At 49.5% G+C, this 14549-nt stretch overlaps 1 protein-coding gene across 1 annotated transcript; it reads left to right on the forward strand.

Moving 5' to 3' along the window:
* The first annotated feature begins 1632 nt into the window (after positions 1 to 1632).
* Positions 1633 to 2941, forward strand: LOC120659290. Its single transcript, XM_039937367.1, has one exon. The coding sequence runs from the start codon at positions 1844 to 1846 to the stop codon at positions 2441 to 2443; it is 600 nt and encodes a 199-aa protein (XP_039793301.1). The 5' UTR covers positions 1633 to 1843; the 3' UTR covers positions 2444 to 2941.
* Positions 2942 to 14549: the final 11608 nt, after the last annotated feature.

Genomic DNA, 14549 nt, shown 5'->3' on the forward strand with positions numbered 1-14549 from the left:
ATTTCAGAAAACATAATTAAAAACTGTAGTACGTACTGATAGGTCCGGATCATTCACGCAGACATTGTGCGTTTTTCTCCAGCACGCCCGACGAGGCGAGCATGTGGAGTTTTACTTCTCCTCCAACACATGGCTTAGAGAGATTGAGGCAACCTCCATATTTATATGGGTCCCCCACTTCAACTAGCAAGAGATTAAGTGTGCTCCGCTAGCTCAATTTCTCATGCACATATACGTACCTTTAAAATTTGTTTAAATTTCTCAAATTTTTCTTGGCCAAACCTAAAATTCCATCAACTACTACAGAGCATGCATCTACTAGCTAAAGCTAGAAAGAAAGAATAACGATAGCGCTGAACGTACGACGCCGAGTTTCTGCGGACAGGAAACCATTCGCGTACGTACGTCGGCCTGCCCTTTTGCTGGGTTGCTGCCCAGCGGCACGCCCGCTGTTTCTACGCACTAGTAGCTAAGCCTTTTCTGTTTCTCAAGAAGGCCCGATCCTTGATCACCAAGCTAGCTGCTGTAGGCTATAGCAGAGCAGCAGCTTGGCACAAGTTGACTTGCATTGGCTGCCCCCAGGAAATTAAATTGTTTATATTTTACATGAAAAGTAAAAGAAACCTTGATATTTAATTTTGCGAGTCAACCAGTAGTGGCCGCTAGCTAGCAGCCTGATGAGCTGAGCGTGCAGTGCAACTAGCTAGGTGCTGCCCGCACGCACGCGTGTTCTACCCGGACACGTAGCCGCCGGAGCAAGTTGCATGCATTTTCCACTGATCAATTTACACTGCATCAGTCTGTTCGGCTGGCAAGGTTTGGCTGGGCTGGAGCCACGGCAGGCCAGCCAGCCAACAAGCCACGGCTGGTAATCTCAGATAGGAACAGCACAGGTGACTGAGAAAAAGAGCTACCGCCGAACGGCTAGATGGTCGGCTGGGCTTAAGCCCAGCCAGAATCACCCATCCGAACAAGCAGTGGCGGATCTAGAATTTCTAAGTAGGGTATTCCCTAAAAAATAGCCAGCTACATTGGCCTAAATAAAATATTTTAGTTCAAGCATACTGAGTATACATACCATATTACCTATACATATATACTTATATTTAATTTATTTTCCGGGCAGCAGAGTATTCCTGAGAATACGGGGGCATCAATACCAGGTCCGCCCCTGCGAACAAGGCGCATTGCATTGGTGTCGTGTCGGTATAGTAGTAATCGATCGACGCGGCCGGTTACACGTACGACGTACGCGTCCTTCTGCTGTGCTGGGCTGCGTACGTATACGGCCGTATACGCCCGGCCGGCCCGACCGTCTCTGTACGTACAATACTGCCGAGCCCATACGCCCTCGTACGCATCCTATCCACCACGGCACGGCACCCGGCCCGCTCAGCTCAGCTGCCTCCTGCAGTCCTGCTACGACGGACGCTCCTCCGTAGCGGTCGAGCAGTAATAAACAAACAAATAAAATAATAACAAATAACCGTGACCGGGTCCGGGAAAAAGATCCTGGAGTCCACGCAGGCCAGCCCCAGCGACACGCCAGCCTGTCAAGCTTGCTCCCCCTTCCTCCTCCCCAAGCCAAGCCCAGCTGCTCAGCACTCCTCCTCCGCTACCAGTACACGACAAGACCCCCGTCTCCTCCTCCCCACCCCACGCCACGCCTATAAAATCGCCCGGCCCTGCCTCCACCGCCATCACCATCTCGCCTTATTCCCCTCCTCCTTCCTTGAGACCACCCGGCCGGCGGCAGCGACACCACCACACGAACGAGCGCTCTCCTAGGAACCGAACCGGATCGCGTACCGACCGCCGCGCCGAGACCAATCAATCACCGCCAATGGGGCTGTGCCTGTCGAGAGGGGCGGCGGGCGAGGCCGCGGCGGCGGCGGCGGCGCCCAGGGACACGGCGCTGGTGCTGCTGCCGTCCGGGGAGCTGCGGGAGTACCCGCGCCCGGCCACGGCGGCGCGGGTGCTCGAGGACGCCTCCTCCGGCGCCGGCGCCGGCGACGGCGGGTGGGTCCTGTGCGACGCGGACCTGATGGGGTTCGAGGGCCCCGTGGCGGCCGTGGGCGCGGCGGAGCCGCTCCGCGCGGGGCAGATCTACTTCGTGCTCCCGGCCGCCGCGCGCCGCCGCGGGCTCGCCCGCGAGGAGGTCGCCGCGCTCGCCGTCCGGGCGTCCGACGCGCTCTCCAGGGCCGCCGCCGCGGGCGCGCCCGGGAGGCGGAGCCGCGGCGCCGTCGCGCCCCTCGTCTTCTTCGCGCCGCCGGAGGAGGAGCACGAGCAGGAGCAGGAGGGGGCTGAGCGCACCCTGTCCTTGAACTACAAGGCGGCGCCGCAGCGGAAGCGGCGCCCGGCCGCGTCCCGCCCCGGGAGGCGGCTCGAGCGGTTCGCCTCTGACCTCACGGCGATCCCCGAGTGCGAGATGGCCAGTGAGTAGGGACCGGGAACCGGACGGCGTCATCCGATGATCGCTGGACGACGAATCGAAACGAGACTGCAACCCTGCCGTCTGCCCATTCTAATTGGCCGATTCGCCGGGCTCCGACCTGCTGTTGCGAACGCTCTGGATGGAAGCAGAGGACGACGACGACGGCGAAATAGCCAAGCGCAGATGGGCCGGTGCGCCGCGTCCCGCCTGAATTTGTGACCGGATGCGGATGGACGGGACGGGAGGAATTCGGGATGCGGCTCGATGAGCATTCGTAATTCGTAGGAATTTTGGCTGAGATGAGTTGGTTCTCGAACGAAATTCAGGAGGTTGCTTGGTTGGTTGCAACCACGAACTGTGTGAATAGAGAATTTCCCGGCACCTGTTGTTTTGCTTCAAAAAAAAAAAACAGTAGTACAAATGTGTCTTGAAATTCTTGTGCAAACTTGGAACCTGAAAAATTGCTGAGGCTGCTGCAGAGGTCGTTCTGGTTGGCCGCCATTGCCAGTGCCATTGTGTTGGCAGCCAAAATTAGCAATGTCGAAGACCGACCGGTCGGGCCAACCGGTCTGATTCTGTGTAATCCGAATTAGTTTAGATTTGGTTTGTAGAGTTCGTTTGTAATCTGATTTGGAAGGGGTACGTCCTCCTCGGCCTATAAATATAAAGGCCATAGCCGCATGAGGTCCATCTACCCAATCGAACCAATAAATTTATAATTTTCTTATTTTTTTCTCCAAACCCTAGCTATTCCAACCTCGTGTTGTTCTTTGCTTGTCTCGACGGCGTTCAAGAACGTCTTGGGTAGCTTGCCGACCTCAAGATAACCCTAGATCTTCGAGCTCCGACGGGGTCCCTCCCGAGCTTGAGGTTCTAGGTCTTCGCGAAGCTCTCTGCGCCCAACCGGTCTGACTGTTTGGCTCGACCGATCTGACTGGTCGCCGGGGCACTTCGTCCGGTTGCGATCGTTGCGATCCTACGAGTTCTAGCGCTTGTGTGTTGGCTAATCCTGCGTCAACATACTTTTTGGCGACTCCACTGGGGAAAGATCTGAGTTCATCGGACGCTATGGCCGGTGAAAAGGTTGACCCCTCCAAGGTAGATTCGACTCCCATCGACATCAAGTATGAAGACATACCTGAGGAGACGCGCAAGCAATTCGAGGCTGCGTTCCAGAAGGAACAGGAGGATGCCAAGAATAGATTGCTTGCATGCTTCGGAAAGACTCGGCAAGGCGTGTTCAAGAAGGAGGAATTCAAGATGCCTACGTTCACACCGCCGCCGAACCCATCTACTACGGCTACAGCTGTTGCTTTATCTGCTTCCACTCCAAGCGATGTAAGTTTTACCTTCGATTCTATTAGGCAGTTTGCCGATGTTTTTTTGAGTAGATTCGAAAAGTCCCAAAAGCTCACACAAGATATACTTTTGGACTTGAGTATGCAAAACAAGGGTAAAAAATCTATCAATGAATATTCTAATTTTACCCTTAACCCTAGTCTTTCGGCCGCACCAGCAGAGAATTATCAGTATGGTATGCCGCCGAATTACTTCGCGGGACAGACGCCCCCGCCGGGCTCAGTTCAGCCATCCAGGGCCGAACCGGTCAGACCGGTCGCACCAACCGGTCATATCGGTGCACCGGCGGGCGGACCGGTCAGACCAGACCGATACTCAGACCGGTCAGACCGATGCCATGGTGCTCGGTTTTGCGTCACAGTCACAAGTCACGCCTCCTCCTGCTTCGGCTGATTATAGCCTGGAGTGAGAGTTGGCGGATTTTGTGCCGCCGTATACGATGAAGTCATACGGTGAACCACCTTTTCCCCCACCGTTGTCTAAGGATGTTTGGGATGATTGGCTTAGGGCCAATCCCTAGTATGCCGCACAAACGATGTCCACTACTGATCCTATGACACATCATTTCGGCCAAACATCTACGGGTAACTATGAGGCCGATCTTGCTAGGATGAAAGAAGATCTGGCTGACATGTTTAAAGAAAAACTTGGTTTTGTTGCGGGTAGGAGTCGGCTATATCGTAAGCTGTATGCTGATGCTTTTGATTTGATTCCTTACCCCACTGGTTGGCGTGTTCCCGATTTTGTCAAGTTTAGCGGTGCGGATAACCGATCCACTTGGGAGCATATTAGCCAATATACCATGCAACTTGGAGAAGTCGGTTCTAGCAAGTCTTTGCGCGTTCGTATGTTTTCTTTATCTTTGACTGGAACGGCTTTCTCGTGGTTTTCTTCATTAGCTCCTAACTCGATTCGTTCTTGGAACGAATTAGAGCAGAAATTTCATGATCACTTTTATAGCGGAGATAACGAAAGTAAGTTGACGGATTTGACATCGGTTAGACAGGGTAGAGATGAATCTATCCAAGAATACTTTAAGAAGTTTAAAGATATTAAGAACCGATGCTTTAATTAGTCACATTCTAAAAAAAGATTTGGTTGATTTGGCTCTTGCGGGTTTACGTTCTAGCTATAGAGAGAAACTTGATGGTTCAGATTTTTATTCTATAAATCAGCTTCAGGCTAAGGTTTTGAGCCAAGAAACTAAATTTAAAAAGGAAAAAGACACATACAAGTCCCATTGTTCCAACACACATATTGTTGAATATGATTCCGATTCATCGGACGATGAGGAGAAAGAGGTGTATGCTGCTGAATTTGTTTGGCCTGCCTCAGCCAAACCATCCACTTGTACATCTCTCAAGCCGACTCAAAAGAATCGGCAAGAGGAGATGAAATTTATTTTCGATGTGTTCAAGTGCGATCGTATTTTTGATGAAGTATTACGACTTGAGCATTTAAAGATTACTCATGTTATACCGCCGGTTGAGGAGCTAAAGCGGCGTGCTTATTGTAAATTCCATAATTCTTCATCTTATGCGACTAATGATTGTAATGTGTTTCGTCGACAGTTACAATCAGCCATAAATGAAGGACGATTGACCTTTTCGGAGATGAAGATAGATAAAGTTCCGTTCCCAGTTCATACCATTGATCTCAACAACGCAAAGGTGCTGATTCGGCCGGATAAAGCCGAAGGAGCAAAGGGCAAGAGTGTGATCATTGGTGATGATAGGCCGTTGACTGTGGATAACAAGATTCTAGCCAGGGAGGTGATTCAGTAGAAGACTCCTGATGAGAAGAAGAATCTGAGGATCATTCTTAAGCCTCGCACGCTCGGGGGGCAAGAGGATTCTTCTTCAGGTGACAAGTCTGCTGCTCAGCCGAGACCGGTCAGACCGGTCCTGACGGCCGGTCAGACTGCCCTGGTGGTCAGCCCCGGACATTCAAGCCGAAGCGTCCGGAAGTGGGTACATGGAAGACTAATCAGCCAAAGGTGCAGGGCAGGGTTGCAAATCAGAAGCCCACCTTTAGACAATTGTTGAACAAGTACTCAAAAGCCGTTCGAAACGATCGGCCCCTAGAAAAGAGATCAAGGTCACCTCCGCATCAAGGCGCACCTTCATCTCCTAGGTGAGAATCAAGCAAGCGCAGGGATGATGTGGTTACCTTGTTCCCTCCTCAGCAGACACAGCCGATGTACGCTACAATGCCATGGGCTCCACCAACATCGGATTCTCAGTTTACCGCATGGGAAAATAGGGGATTTTGGATGCAATGCTATCTGATGCCGTATCCACCGCACTTCCAAGGGGAGGAAAGCTCCAGAGGACCTGTATTTGACAGGTTGAGGCAGCCGGTTCACGACCGATTGGGTCAGCACCAATCTGGTCAGGGGCAGAACCCCGGACCAGTCAGACCGGTCTCAGCAGACCGGTCTCAGTAGAGGTCGGCCCATGTTCGTCCAGTGCGCCAAGAATATCGCGTCAAAGAAAAGAAGGACGAACTAGTAGTGCTAATGCAAGTTGATTTAGAGAAGGCTCCAGCCGCTAAGGTTGTGCAAGTTGAAGATGAAAAAGGCAAAGCTCAAGATACACAAGAGGGGCCGGTGATCGTCAAGAAACCGGTGAATATTTCTCAGAAGCTTGTGTTGGCCAACGATCATGAGGCCAGCAGCAGCAACCTCAAGGACCAAGACAAGGAGAAGTAATTTCAGCCTAGGTGGTGCCCACCGGGGTTGACACATACTCAGAAGAGGAGGTTGCAACGTCTTCGCTGCCAAGAACAGAAGGAAAAGGAGGTGGAGAAGTTGAGGGACGAAATATTTGATGAGTGCAGACCAAGGTTCCCTCAGGGCCAGATGTGGCGGGTCAAGACAGTTGATCAGCCCACAGGTCCGGTCGGACCGCTCCAACCGACCAATCAGACCGGTGTCCCAGACTGGTCTGACCGCTCAGAGCAACCGGTCAGACCAGTCTACCCTGAACCTGCGCAGAAGGCCGAAGAGACTGTTTCCACTTCGGCTCCTGGCGCGTCAGAGGTTCCAGCAACTCCTCCAGCAGCAGAGGACGAGGAATTGGTGGATTACGAGTCTTCTCCGGAACGCACAAACATGGAGACCAATGTTGTGCGCTTTTCTGATGATTATTGGGCGATTCCGGAGGAGGAGACGGCACATCTGGACTTTGGGCCCCGCGAAGCTATATTTCAAAAGCCCAAAGATTCGGATAACCACTTGAATGCTCTCTACATGTGGAGGCACATCAACGGAAAGCCAGTTTCTCGTATGCTCGTGGATAGTGGGGCAATTGTGAACTTGATGCCCTATTCAATATACAAGAATCTCGGCGGGATGGATGAAGAACTCATCAAGACAAACATGACGGTCAGCGGCATCGGAGGAGATGATCCCATTGGTGCCAAGGGGATTGCTTCAATGGAGTTGACCGTTGGGAGCAAGACGGTTGCTATGGCATTCTTTGTCTCTGAGGTGCAAGGTAACTTCAACCTCATACTTGGACGTGATTGGATTTATGCCAATTAATGTGTACCATCTTCCTTGCACCAGTTTCTTATTCAGTGGATCGGCGATGAAGTTGAGATTGTGCATGGTGATGCCTCTTCCTTCATTGGTACCGCCGATTCCGAGTTCGTTGGTGCGCATGACAACATCAAGTGCTTATCGGGCCTGGACTTGATCGATTATGACCTGATCAGTTGCACCAAGGAGGATTTTGTCTCTGCAGTCCTAAAGCCGATGGAGAATCAGCTACACTTCTATGATGAAGCAGGGCAACAACATAAAGCCGACCGGTCAGACCGCTTCCTCTGACCAGTCAGACCGGCCAAAACCGACCGGTCAGACCGGTGCACCAGACCGGTCAGACCAGTCCAGCGCAGACTGGCTGCAGCAGCGCATTGAGCACTATCGGGACAAGGCGAACGATATGTGCGAGGCTATTGAAGATCTGGACGACTTAGATAAGTTAGGCCAATGTTTTACGTCGGCTGATCTTTTAGAAAAGGTAGATATTGGAGATGGTTCTATTCTTAGGCCGACTTTTGTAAATGCGAACTTATCGGATGATTGTAAAGCCAATTTAATAAAGTTATTAAAAGAATATGTCGATTGTTTTGTATGGGAATACTCTGAGATGCCTGGTTTGAGTCGCGATTTGGTTGAGCATCGGCTGCCAATTAAGGCCGGTTTTAGACCTTATAAGCAACCTTCTAGGCGCTTTAATCCTGTTATGTATGATCGAATAAAAGAAGAAATTAGATGCTGAGTTTATTCGGTCTTGTCGTTATGCGGAGTGGATCTCTAATATTGTGCCCGTTGAAAAGAAAGATTCGAGCAAGATTAGAGTTTGCATTGATTTTAGAGATCTTAATAAAGCTACTCCTAAAGATGAATATCCTATGCCTATAGCCGATATGTTGATTATTGAGGCTTCTGGACATCGTGTTATCAGTTTTCTTGATGGTAATGCGGGTTATAATCAAATATTTATGACCGAAGAAGATACGTCTAAAATGGCCTTTAGATGTCCTGGTTTTGTTGGTTTATTTGAGTGGGTTGTCATGACTTTTGGTTTGAAGAATGCTAGTGCTACTTATCAAAGGGCTATGAATTTGATCTTCCATGATTTGATTGACATTATATTGGAGGTCTATATTGATGATATTGTGATTAAATCGGCCGGCTTGAGTCATCATTTGGCTGATTTAAGACTTGCTCTTGAGTGAATGCGTCAGTATGGATTGAAGATGAACCCGCTCAAGTGTGCTTTTGGTGTATCGGCTGGAAAATTCTTAGGCTTCATTATTCATGAGAAGGGCATAGAGATTGATCCAAAGAGAATTGAAGCCAGGAAGAAAGTGAAGGCTCCTGGTTGCAAGAATGAAGCTGAGTTCGTTTTCTGGGCAAAGTGAATTATTTGAGAAAATTTATTTCTAATTTGTCTGGAAAGATTGATGCTTTTACTCCTATTCTTCGGTTAAAGAATGAAGCTGAGTTTACTTGGGGGGGCAGAAAAGCAAGAAGCTTTTGAGAAGGTCAAGAAGTATTTGTCTTCACCACCAGTTCTCAAGGCGCCTAAGAGAGGTATTCCTTTTAGACTTTATGTGGCTGCGGAAGACAAAGTAATTGGTGCTGTTTTGACTCAAGAAACCGAAGGAAAGGAGTATATTATCACATATGTTGGCCGACGACTTATTGATGCGGAAACAAGGTATACATTTATTGAGAAATTATGCTTATCATTATATTATGTTTGTACCAAATTGAGGCATTATCTTTTATCAAGTACTTGCATAGTTACTTGTCAAGCCGATGTTATTAAGCATATGCTACAAAAGCCGATTTTAAGTGGTAGAATCGGAAAGTAGGCTTATGCGCTTGTTGAATATGATTTGGCTTATGAGCCTTTGAGAGCTATTAAAGGCCAAATTGTAGCGGATTTCATTATTGAACATCGGATTAATGATGAGCATGATTTGGAAGTCGGCTATATTACTTGCACACCATGGAAGTTGTTCTTTGATGGATCGGCTTGTGATGATGGACAAAGGATTGGTGATGTTCTAATTTCCCCGAATTGTAATATTTTTGAGTTCTCAAACCGGTTGGAAGAAGAGCGCACGAATAACCAAGTTGAATATGAAGCACTTCTATTTGGCTTGGAATTCTTGGAATCAATGGGCGTTAAACATGTGGAAGCTTATTGTGATTCACTTCTGGTGGTCCAGCAAGTTTCCAAGGTATGCCAATGCTACAACGGATCTTTAAATGTATATCTTGATAAATGTCTTGATATTGTCTCTTGCTTTGATGAATTTGTAATTCGACATATTCCAAGAGATAGTAATAAGAAGGCAAATTTTCTGGCTGAGCAAGCATCTGGCTATGATGTTATTAAAAAATATTTTAACATGAGAAAGCCGATGCGAGCAATAGCCGAATTACTGGTTCTAGACGAACCGGTCAGACCGGACGCCTCGACCGGTCTGACCGGTCCAGAGACCGGTCTGACCGGTCGCCCTGCTAAAAACAGCGAGTTAGCCGCCACTTCCAATTCCAAAGGGAAGGCCGAGGTTGCTGATTGGAGGGTGCCTATTGTGACGTATTTAAAGGATCCTGGTCATGGTGCGGAGAGAAATATTCGGCGTTTAGCATTTAAATATATTTTGATCGACGATGAGCTTTATCGTCGGACCGCCGAAGATGTACTTCTCAAGTGCTTAGATTCTAATCAGGCCCGTGTTGCTATGGGAGAAGTTCATGAAGGCATCTGTGGTACACATCAATCGGCTCCTAAAATGAAGTGGTTACTTATGAGGGCCGGTTTCTATTGGCCAACTATGATGGCAGATTGTTTCAGATATTATAAGGGGTGTGAAGAATGTCAGCGATTTGGATATTTGGTAATGTTCAATTGGTGCCTGCTGTGTTATTGCATCCTATTACCAAGCCATGGCTATTCAGAGGTTGGGGGTTGGATTTCATTGGTCAGATTAATCCCCCTTCTTCAAAGGGATATCGTTTCGTGTTGGTTGCTACGGATTACTTTACTAAGTGGACTGAAGCGGTTCCTTTGAAGAATATGACACACCGGGATGTAATTGAGTTTATTACAGAGCATATTATTCATAGATTCGGTATTCCTCAAACTTTGACGACAGATCAAGGGTCATCTTTTATTTCAAAAGAGGTATGTAATTTTGTCGAATCTTACAAGATTAAGATACTCAATTCATCTCCGTACTATGCTCAGGCTAATGGTCAGACCGAGTCTAGTAATAAGATCTTGATAAAACTCATCAAGAAGAAGATAGAAGAAAATCCCAGGAGCTGACACGAGGTATTATCTGAGGCATTGTGGGCTCATCGTATATCTAAACATGATGCTACTAAAGTTACTCCTTTTGAGCTTGTGTATGGTCAATAGGCCGTTTTGTCTGTTGAGGAGAATCTGGACGCTTATAGATTGGCTAAACAAAATGACATTTCCGCTGTTGATTATTATGACTTGATGATGGACAATATTGATGAAATAAGCGACAAGCGGATGCAAGCCTTGAAGGAAATTGAGAAGGACAACCTTCGGGTAGCTAGAGCTTACAATAAGAAGGTAAGAGCAAAATCTTTTTAAGTTGTCAAACTGGTTTGGAAGACAATATTACCTCTTGGGACAAAGAGTAATAAGTTCGGCAAGTGGTCGCCAAGTTGGGAAGGACCGTTCAAGATTGTCAAAGTTATCTTCGGGAATTCTTATATGGTGGAGACGATGCAAGAAGAGCGTCTTCCACGGGCACTTAATGGAAGATACTTGAAGAAATACTACCCCAGCGTGTGGCAAGACGCTTGAAGACGAAGACGGCCGGTATAGAATATCGTTCTTAGCATTATTTTTAGCGTTGTACTTTCTATGCAAATCTATATAACTAGGCTAGTTTCTAGTACTTGCTTTTTAGTTTGCATAGCTCACTAAAAAGCAGGGGGGCATATGTTGGCAGCCAAAATTGGCAATGCCGAAGGCCGGCCGTGTCGGTGTTTTCCGCCAAGCCTGCTCAGGGATACCCTTAGCAGTAAGGTCTGTAGGTAGGGATCGACGGCTCTGAAACTCGATGGTGCAAGGAACACAAAGATTTAGATAGGTTCGGGCCGCGAGTTGCGTAATACCCTACGTCCTATGTGGTGGTTTGTATTGAATTAGGTGTTGTTTTGAGGAGTACCTGCCCGCCCTTATATATATCCGAGGGGACAGGTTTACATGAAAAGTTCTAACCGAGTACAGTTGGAATCCTACTACAACACGGTCGCGTAGTTTTTTTTATATTGCGGCTAGTTCTACGCCTATTTGGGCAGTTACAATAGAGATAAGATACATCCATGAGCTATCTCTTACTCTAGAACATTCTATGCCTATAAGCAGTCCCACTGCCCCGGGTCTGACAGACCGGTCTGACAGACCGGTCTGACAGACCGGTCTGACCGGTCGGGCCGACCGGTCAGAGCGGTCTGGTCATGTGTAATCCGAATCAGGTTAGATTTGGTTTGTAGAGTTCGTTTGTAATCCGATTTGGAAGGGGTACATCCTCCCCGGCCTATAAATATAAAGACCACGGCCGATTGAGATCCATCTACCCAATCGAACCAATAAATTTACATTTTTCTTATTTTTCTCCAAACCCTAACTTTTCGAATCTCGTGCTGTTCTTTGCTCGTCTCGACGGCATTCAAAGACGTCTTGGGTGGCCTGCCGACCTCAAGACAATCCTAGATCTTCGAGCTCCGACGGAATCCCTCCTGAGTTTGAGGTTCTAGGTCTTCGTGAAGCTCTCTGCGCCCAACCAGTCTGACAGGTTGGCGCGACCGGTCTCACCGGTCGCCGGGGCACTTCGTCCGGTTGCGATCCTGCACGTTCTAGCGCTTGTGTGTTGGTCAATCCTGCGTCAACACATCGCCATTGGGAAATTTCAGCAGCGCCGCATGACGAGAGCTACAGTGCCCCCGCCGGAAACCAAAACGACGTTGAGGTCGGTTACAAGCAAGATAAGTTTTGTTTTAGCAATGCCCCCGCCGCTTGCAGCTGTAGCCGCATTCTGCTCCTCATAGAGAGTCACAGTCACAACCAAATTTAGTAGAAGTGGCTGCTAGCTTAAGTGCGTGCTTGGGTTCGACGGCCAGAAGTATCATCATGTATGCATCTGGTACGTACATCACCTGACGGGATCCATAAACGTATTTGTATAACAAACGCATAATAAGCAGGCGTAGATTTCAGAGACGTGGTTGGTCTCGCGGCGGAGCTGGAGCCGCAGCTGGGCTCCGCCTGCAGCCGAGAGGAAACGGCCAGTGTCGTCGGCGTCTCGTCCTGACTCCTGAGCCGTCGTCCACGAAAGAGCTAGCACACAGAAATGGTGTCCAGCTCACTTGCTTGCTGTCTCGGCAGTCGGCGTCTCGCTCTCTGCCTCTCTCCCGGCCCGGTGAGCTGCGTACGCCCCCGCCCGCTGGGCCACTGGCTTGTCCGCACACGGCGGGCGTTGGTTCGCGCACGAACGCCAGGCCGAGGCGCTAGGTAGCCTAGCTGCTTTTTTCCCCCTGCTTTGCCCTGCTTCCTTTACAGGCAGCGAGCGTGCACACACAAGAGCGGAGCGGACGAGAGCTGCTAGGATCCGTGCCGTGGGCGGACGACGGACGGCCCGCGGGCACACGTGTGGACTGTCGCCTGCGAGGCTGCGATGCCGTTGCGGCCGCCCATCCTGGAGACCTAGTACTAGACGCTAGTCGATCGTCCTTGGCGCGCGTGAATGGAGTCAGCCCGATCGATCACCATGGGCTAGAGCCCTAGAGTTTACTTTTAGAGAGCGGCGCAGCGCGGCGAGCGGACCACGCGCACGCACGTACGTCCACCGGTGGCCAGCAAGTGATGAAGATCGTCACATCGGTAGCCCGCTAGTGCTACCTGCAAGCAGAGAGGAACAAACCGATCGATCGGTACTCCTATTGCTCGAAATCGAGCGCAAGAACACGAGCTGTGAAGGTACTGTGAACAGAGTAGCGAGAGTCTCCTCGGGCGCATGTCCTCTTTGCTCAAGCAATCGTGCGCGTCCATGGTCAGGCGAGTCCTTGTGTGGTCTGAATGTCTGATCAACTTTCATTGACTCGCTCTGCAGAATCCGTCCACGATCATTCTTTACTCTGCCGTCGTGCCACCGTCATACTCTGACAGCTGACACCCACATAGTAGTTGCATGTTCAGTTCAGCCGGAAAATTCAGAGAGTCCATGGCTGGCCGTGGAGCACGCACGTACTGCATCTGTCAACTAGCTGCAGTGCAGGGAAGAAGAAGCAGGCCCCCCTTTCCCTTGTTGGCGCGGCGGCTACGAATTGAGGTATGTAGGGTGCGGTGAGCAGACCACGCGCTCGCTCCGTCCGTCGTTTGTCCCACCCTAGACCTAGAGGCAGCAGCTACCACCGCCGACGTAGCTGCTAGCAACAGCTGGGAAGAAGGAGCAGGGCGCTATTTCCCAGCTGTAGTATGTAAAGCATATTCCGGCATGATGTTGTAGATGCCCGTGGGCCGTGGCCGCCGTTCTGTAGCCACGCCTGACCTGCACCCCCTGATCGAGTAGTTTCACACGAACGGCAGCAGCAAAAGCTGACAAGCGACGACGGCAGGCAACCTCGTCTCTGACGATCCCATTTAGTTTGGTCAGCATCATGCCCCGTTTAGTTCCCAAAAAATTTTCCTACAGTACTCGTTACATCGAATTTTTCGACACATACATGAAACATTAAATATAATTAAAAATAACTAATTATACAGTCTGACTGATTTTCACGAGATGAATCTAATGACGTTAATTAATCTATGATTAGACATTAATTGACAAATAACAACGAAAGTGCTACAGTATCAAAACCCAACTTTTTTCGCGAACTAAACGGGCCGGTGGTGGTGCCTGGTGTCCGGCCAGCAGCATCGTCTATGCTTGTTCCAGCAGGGCCGTCGAGCCGCGCTGGATTCACATCCTCCTTGCTGCGCGGTGGCTGGCCGGCGCTTCACTGGATTGACAAAACCAATGCTGCCATCCGTGTGCGTGTGAATTGTGATGTACAAATGGTGCCGGCAGCACAGCCAACCAGCTGGAAGTGCAACATGAATCTGTTCCCCACATTCAGCAGCAAATTCAGTACCCCTATCTTCTTTAGCTTACAGAGCACAGCCAGAGTATTCCATGAAATTTCTCG

Source organism: Panicum virgatum, chromosome 2N, assembly GCF_016808335.1.
Source record: "Panicum virgatum strain AP13 chromosome 2N, P.virgatum_v5, whole genome shotgun sequence".
Taxonomy (NCBI): domain Eukaryota; kingdom Viridiplantae; phylum Streptophyta; class Magnoliopsida; order Poales; family Poaceae; genus Panicum; species Panicum virgatum.

What these genes read in the sequence shown, in the direction of transcription:
- LOC120659290 (XM_039937367.1), top strand. Translation starts at nt 1,844, where the DNA reads ATGGGGCTGTGCCTGTCGAGAGGGGCGGCGGGCGAGGCCGCGGCGGCG.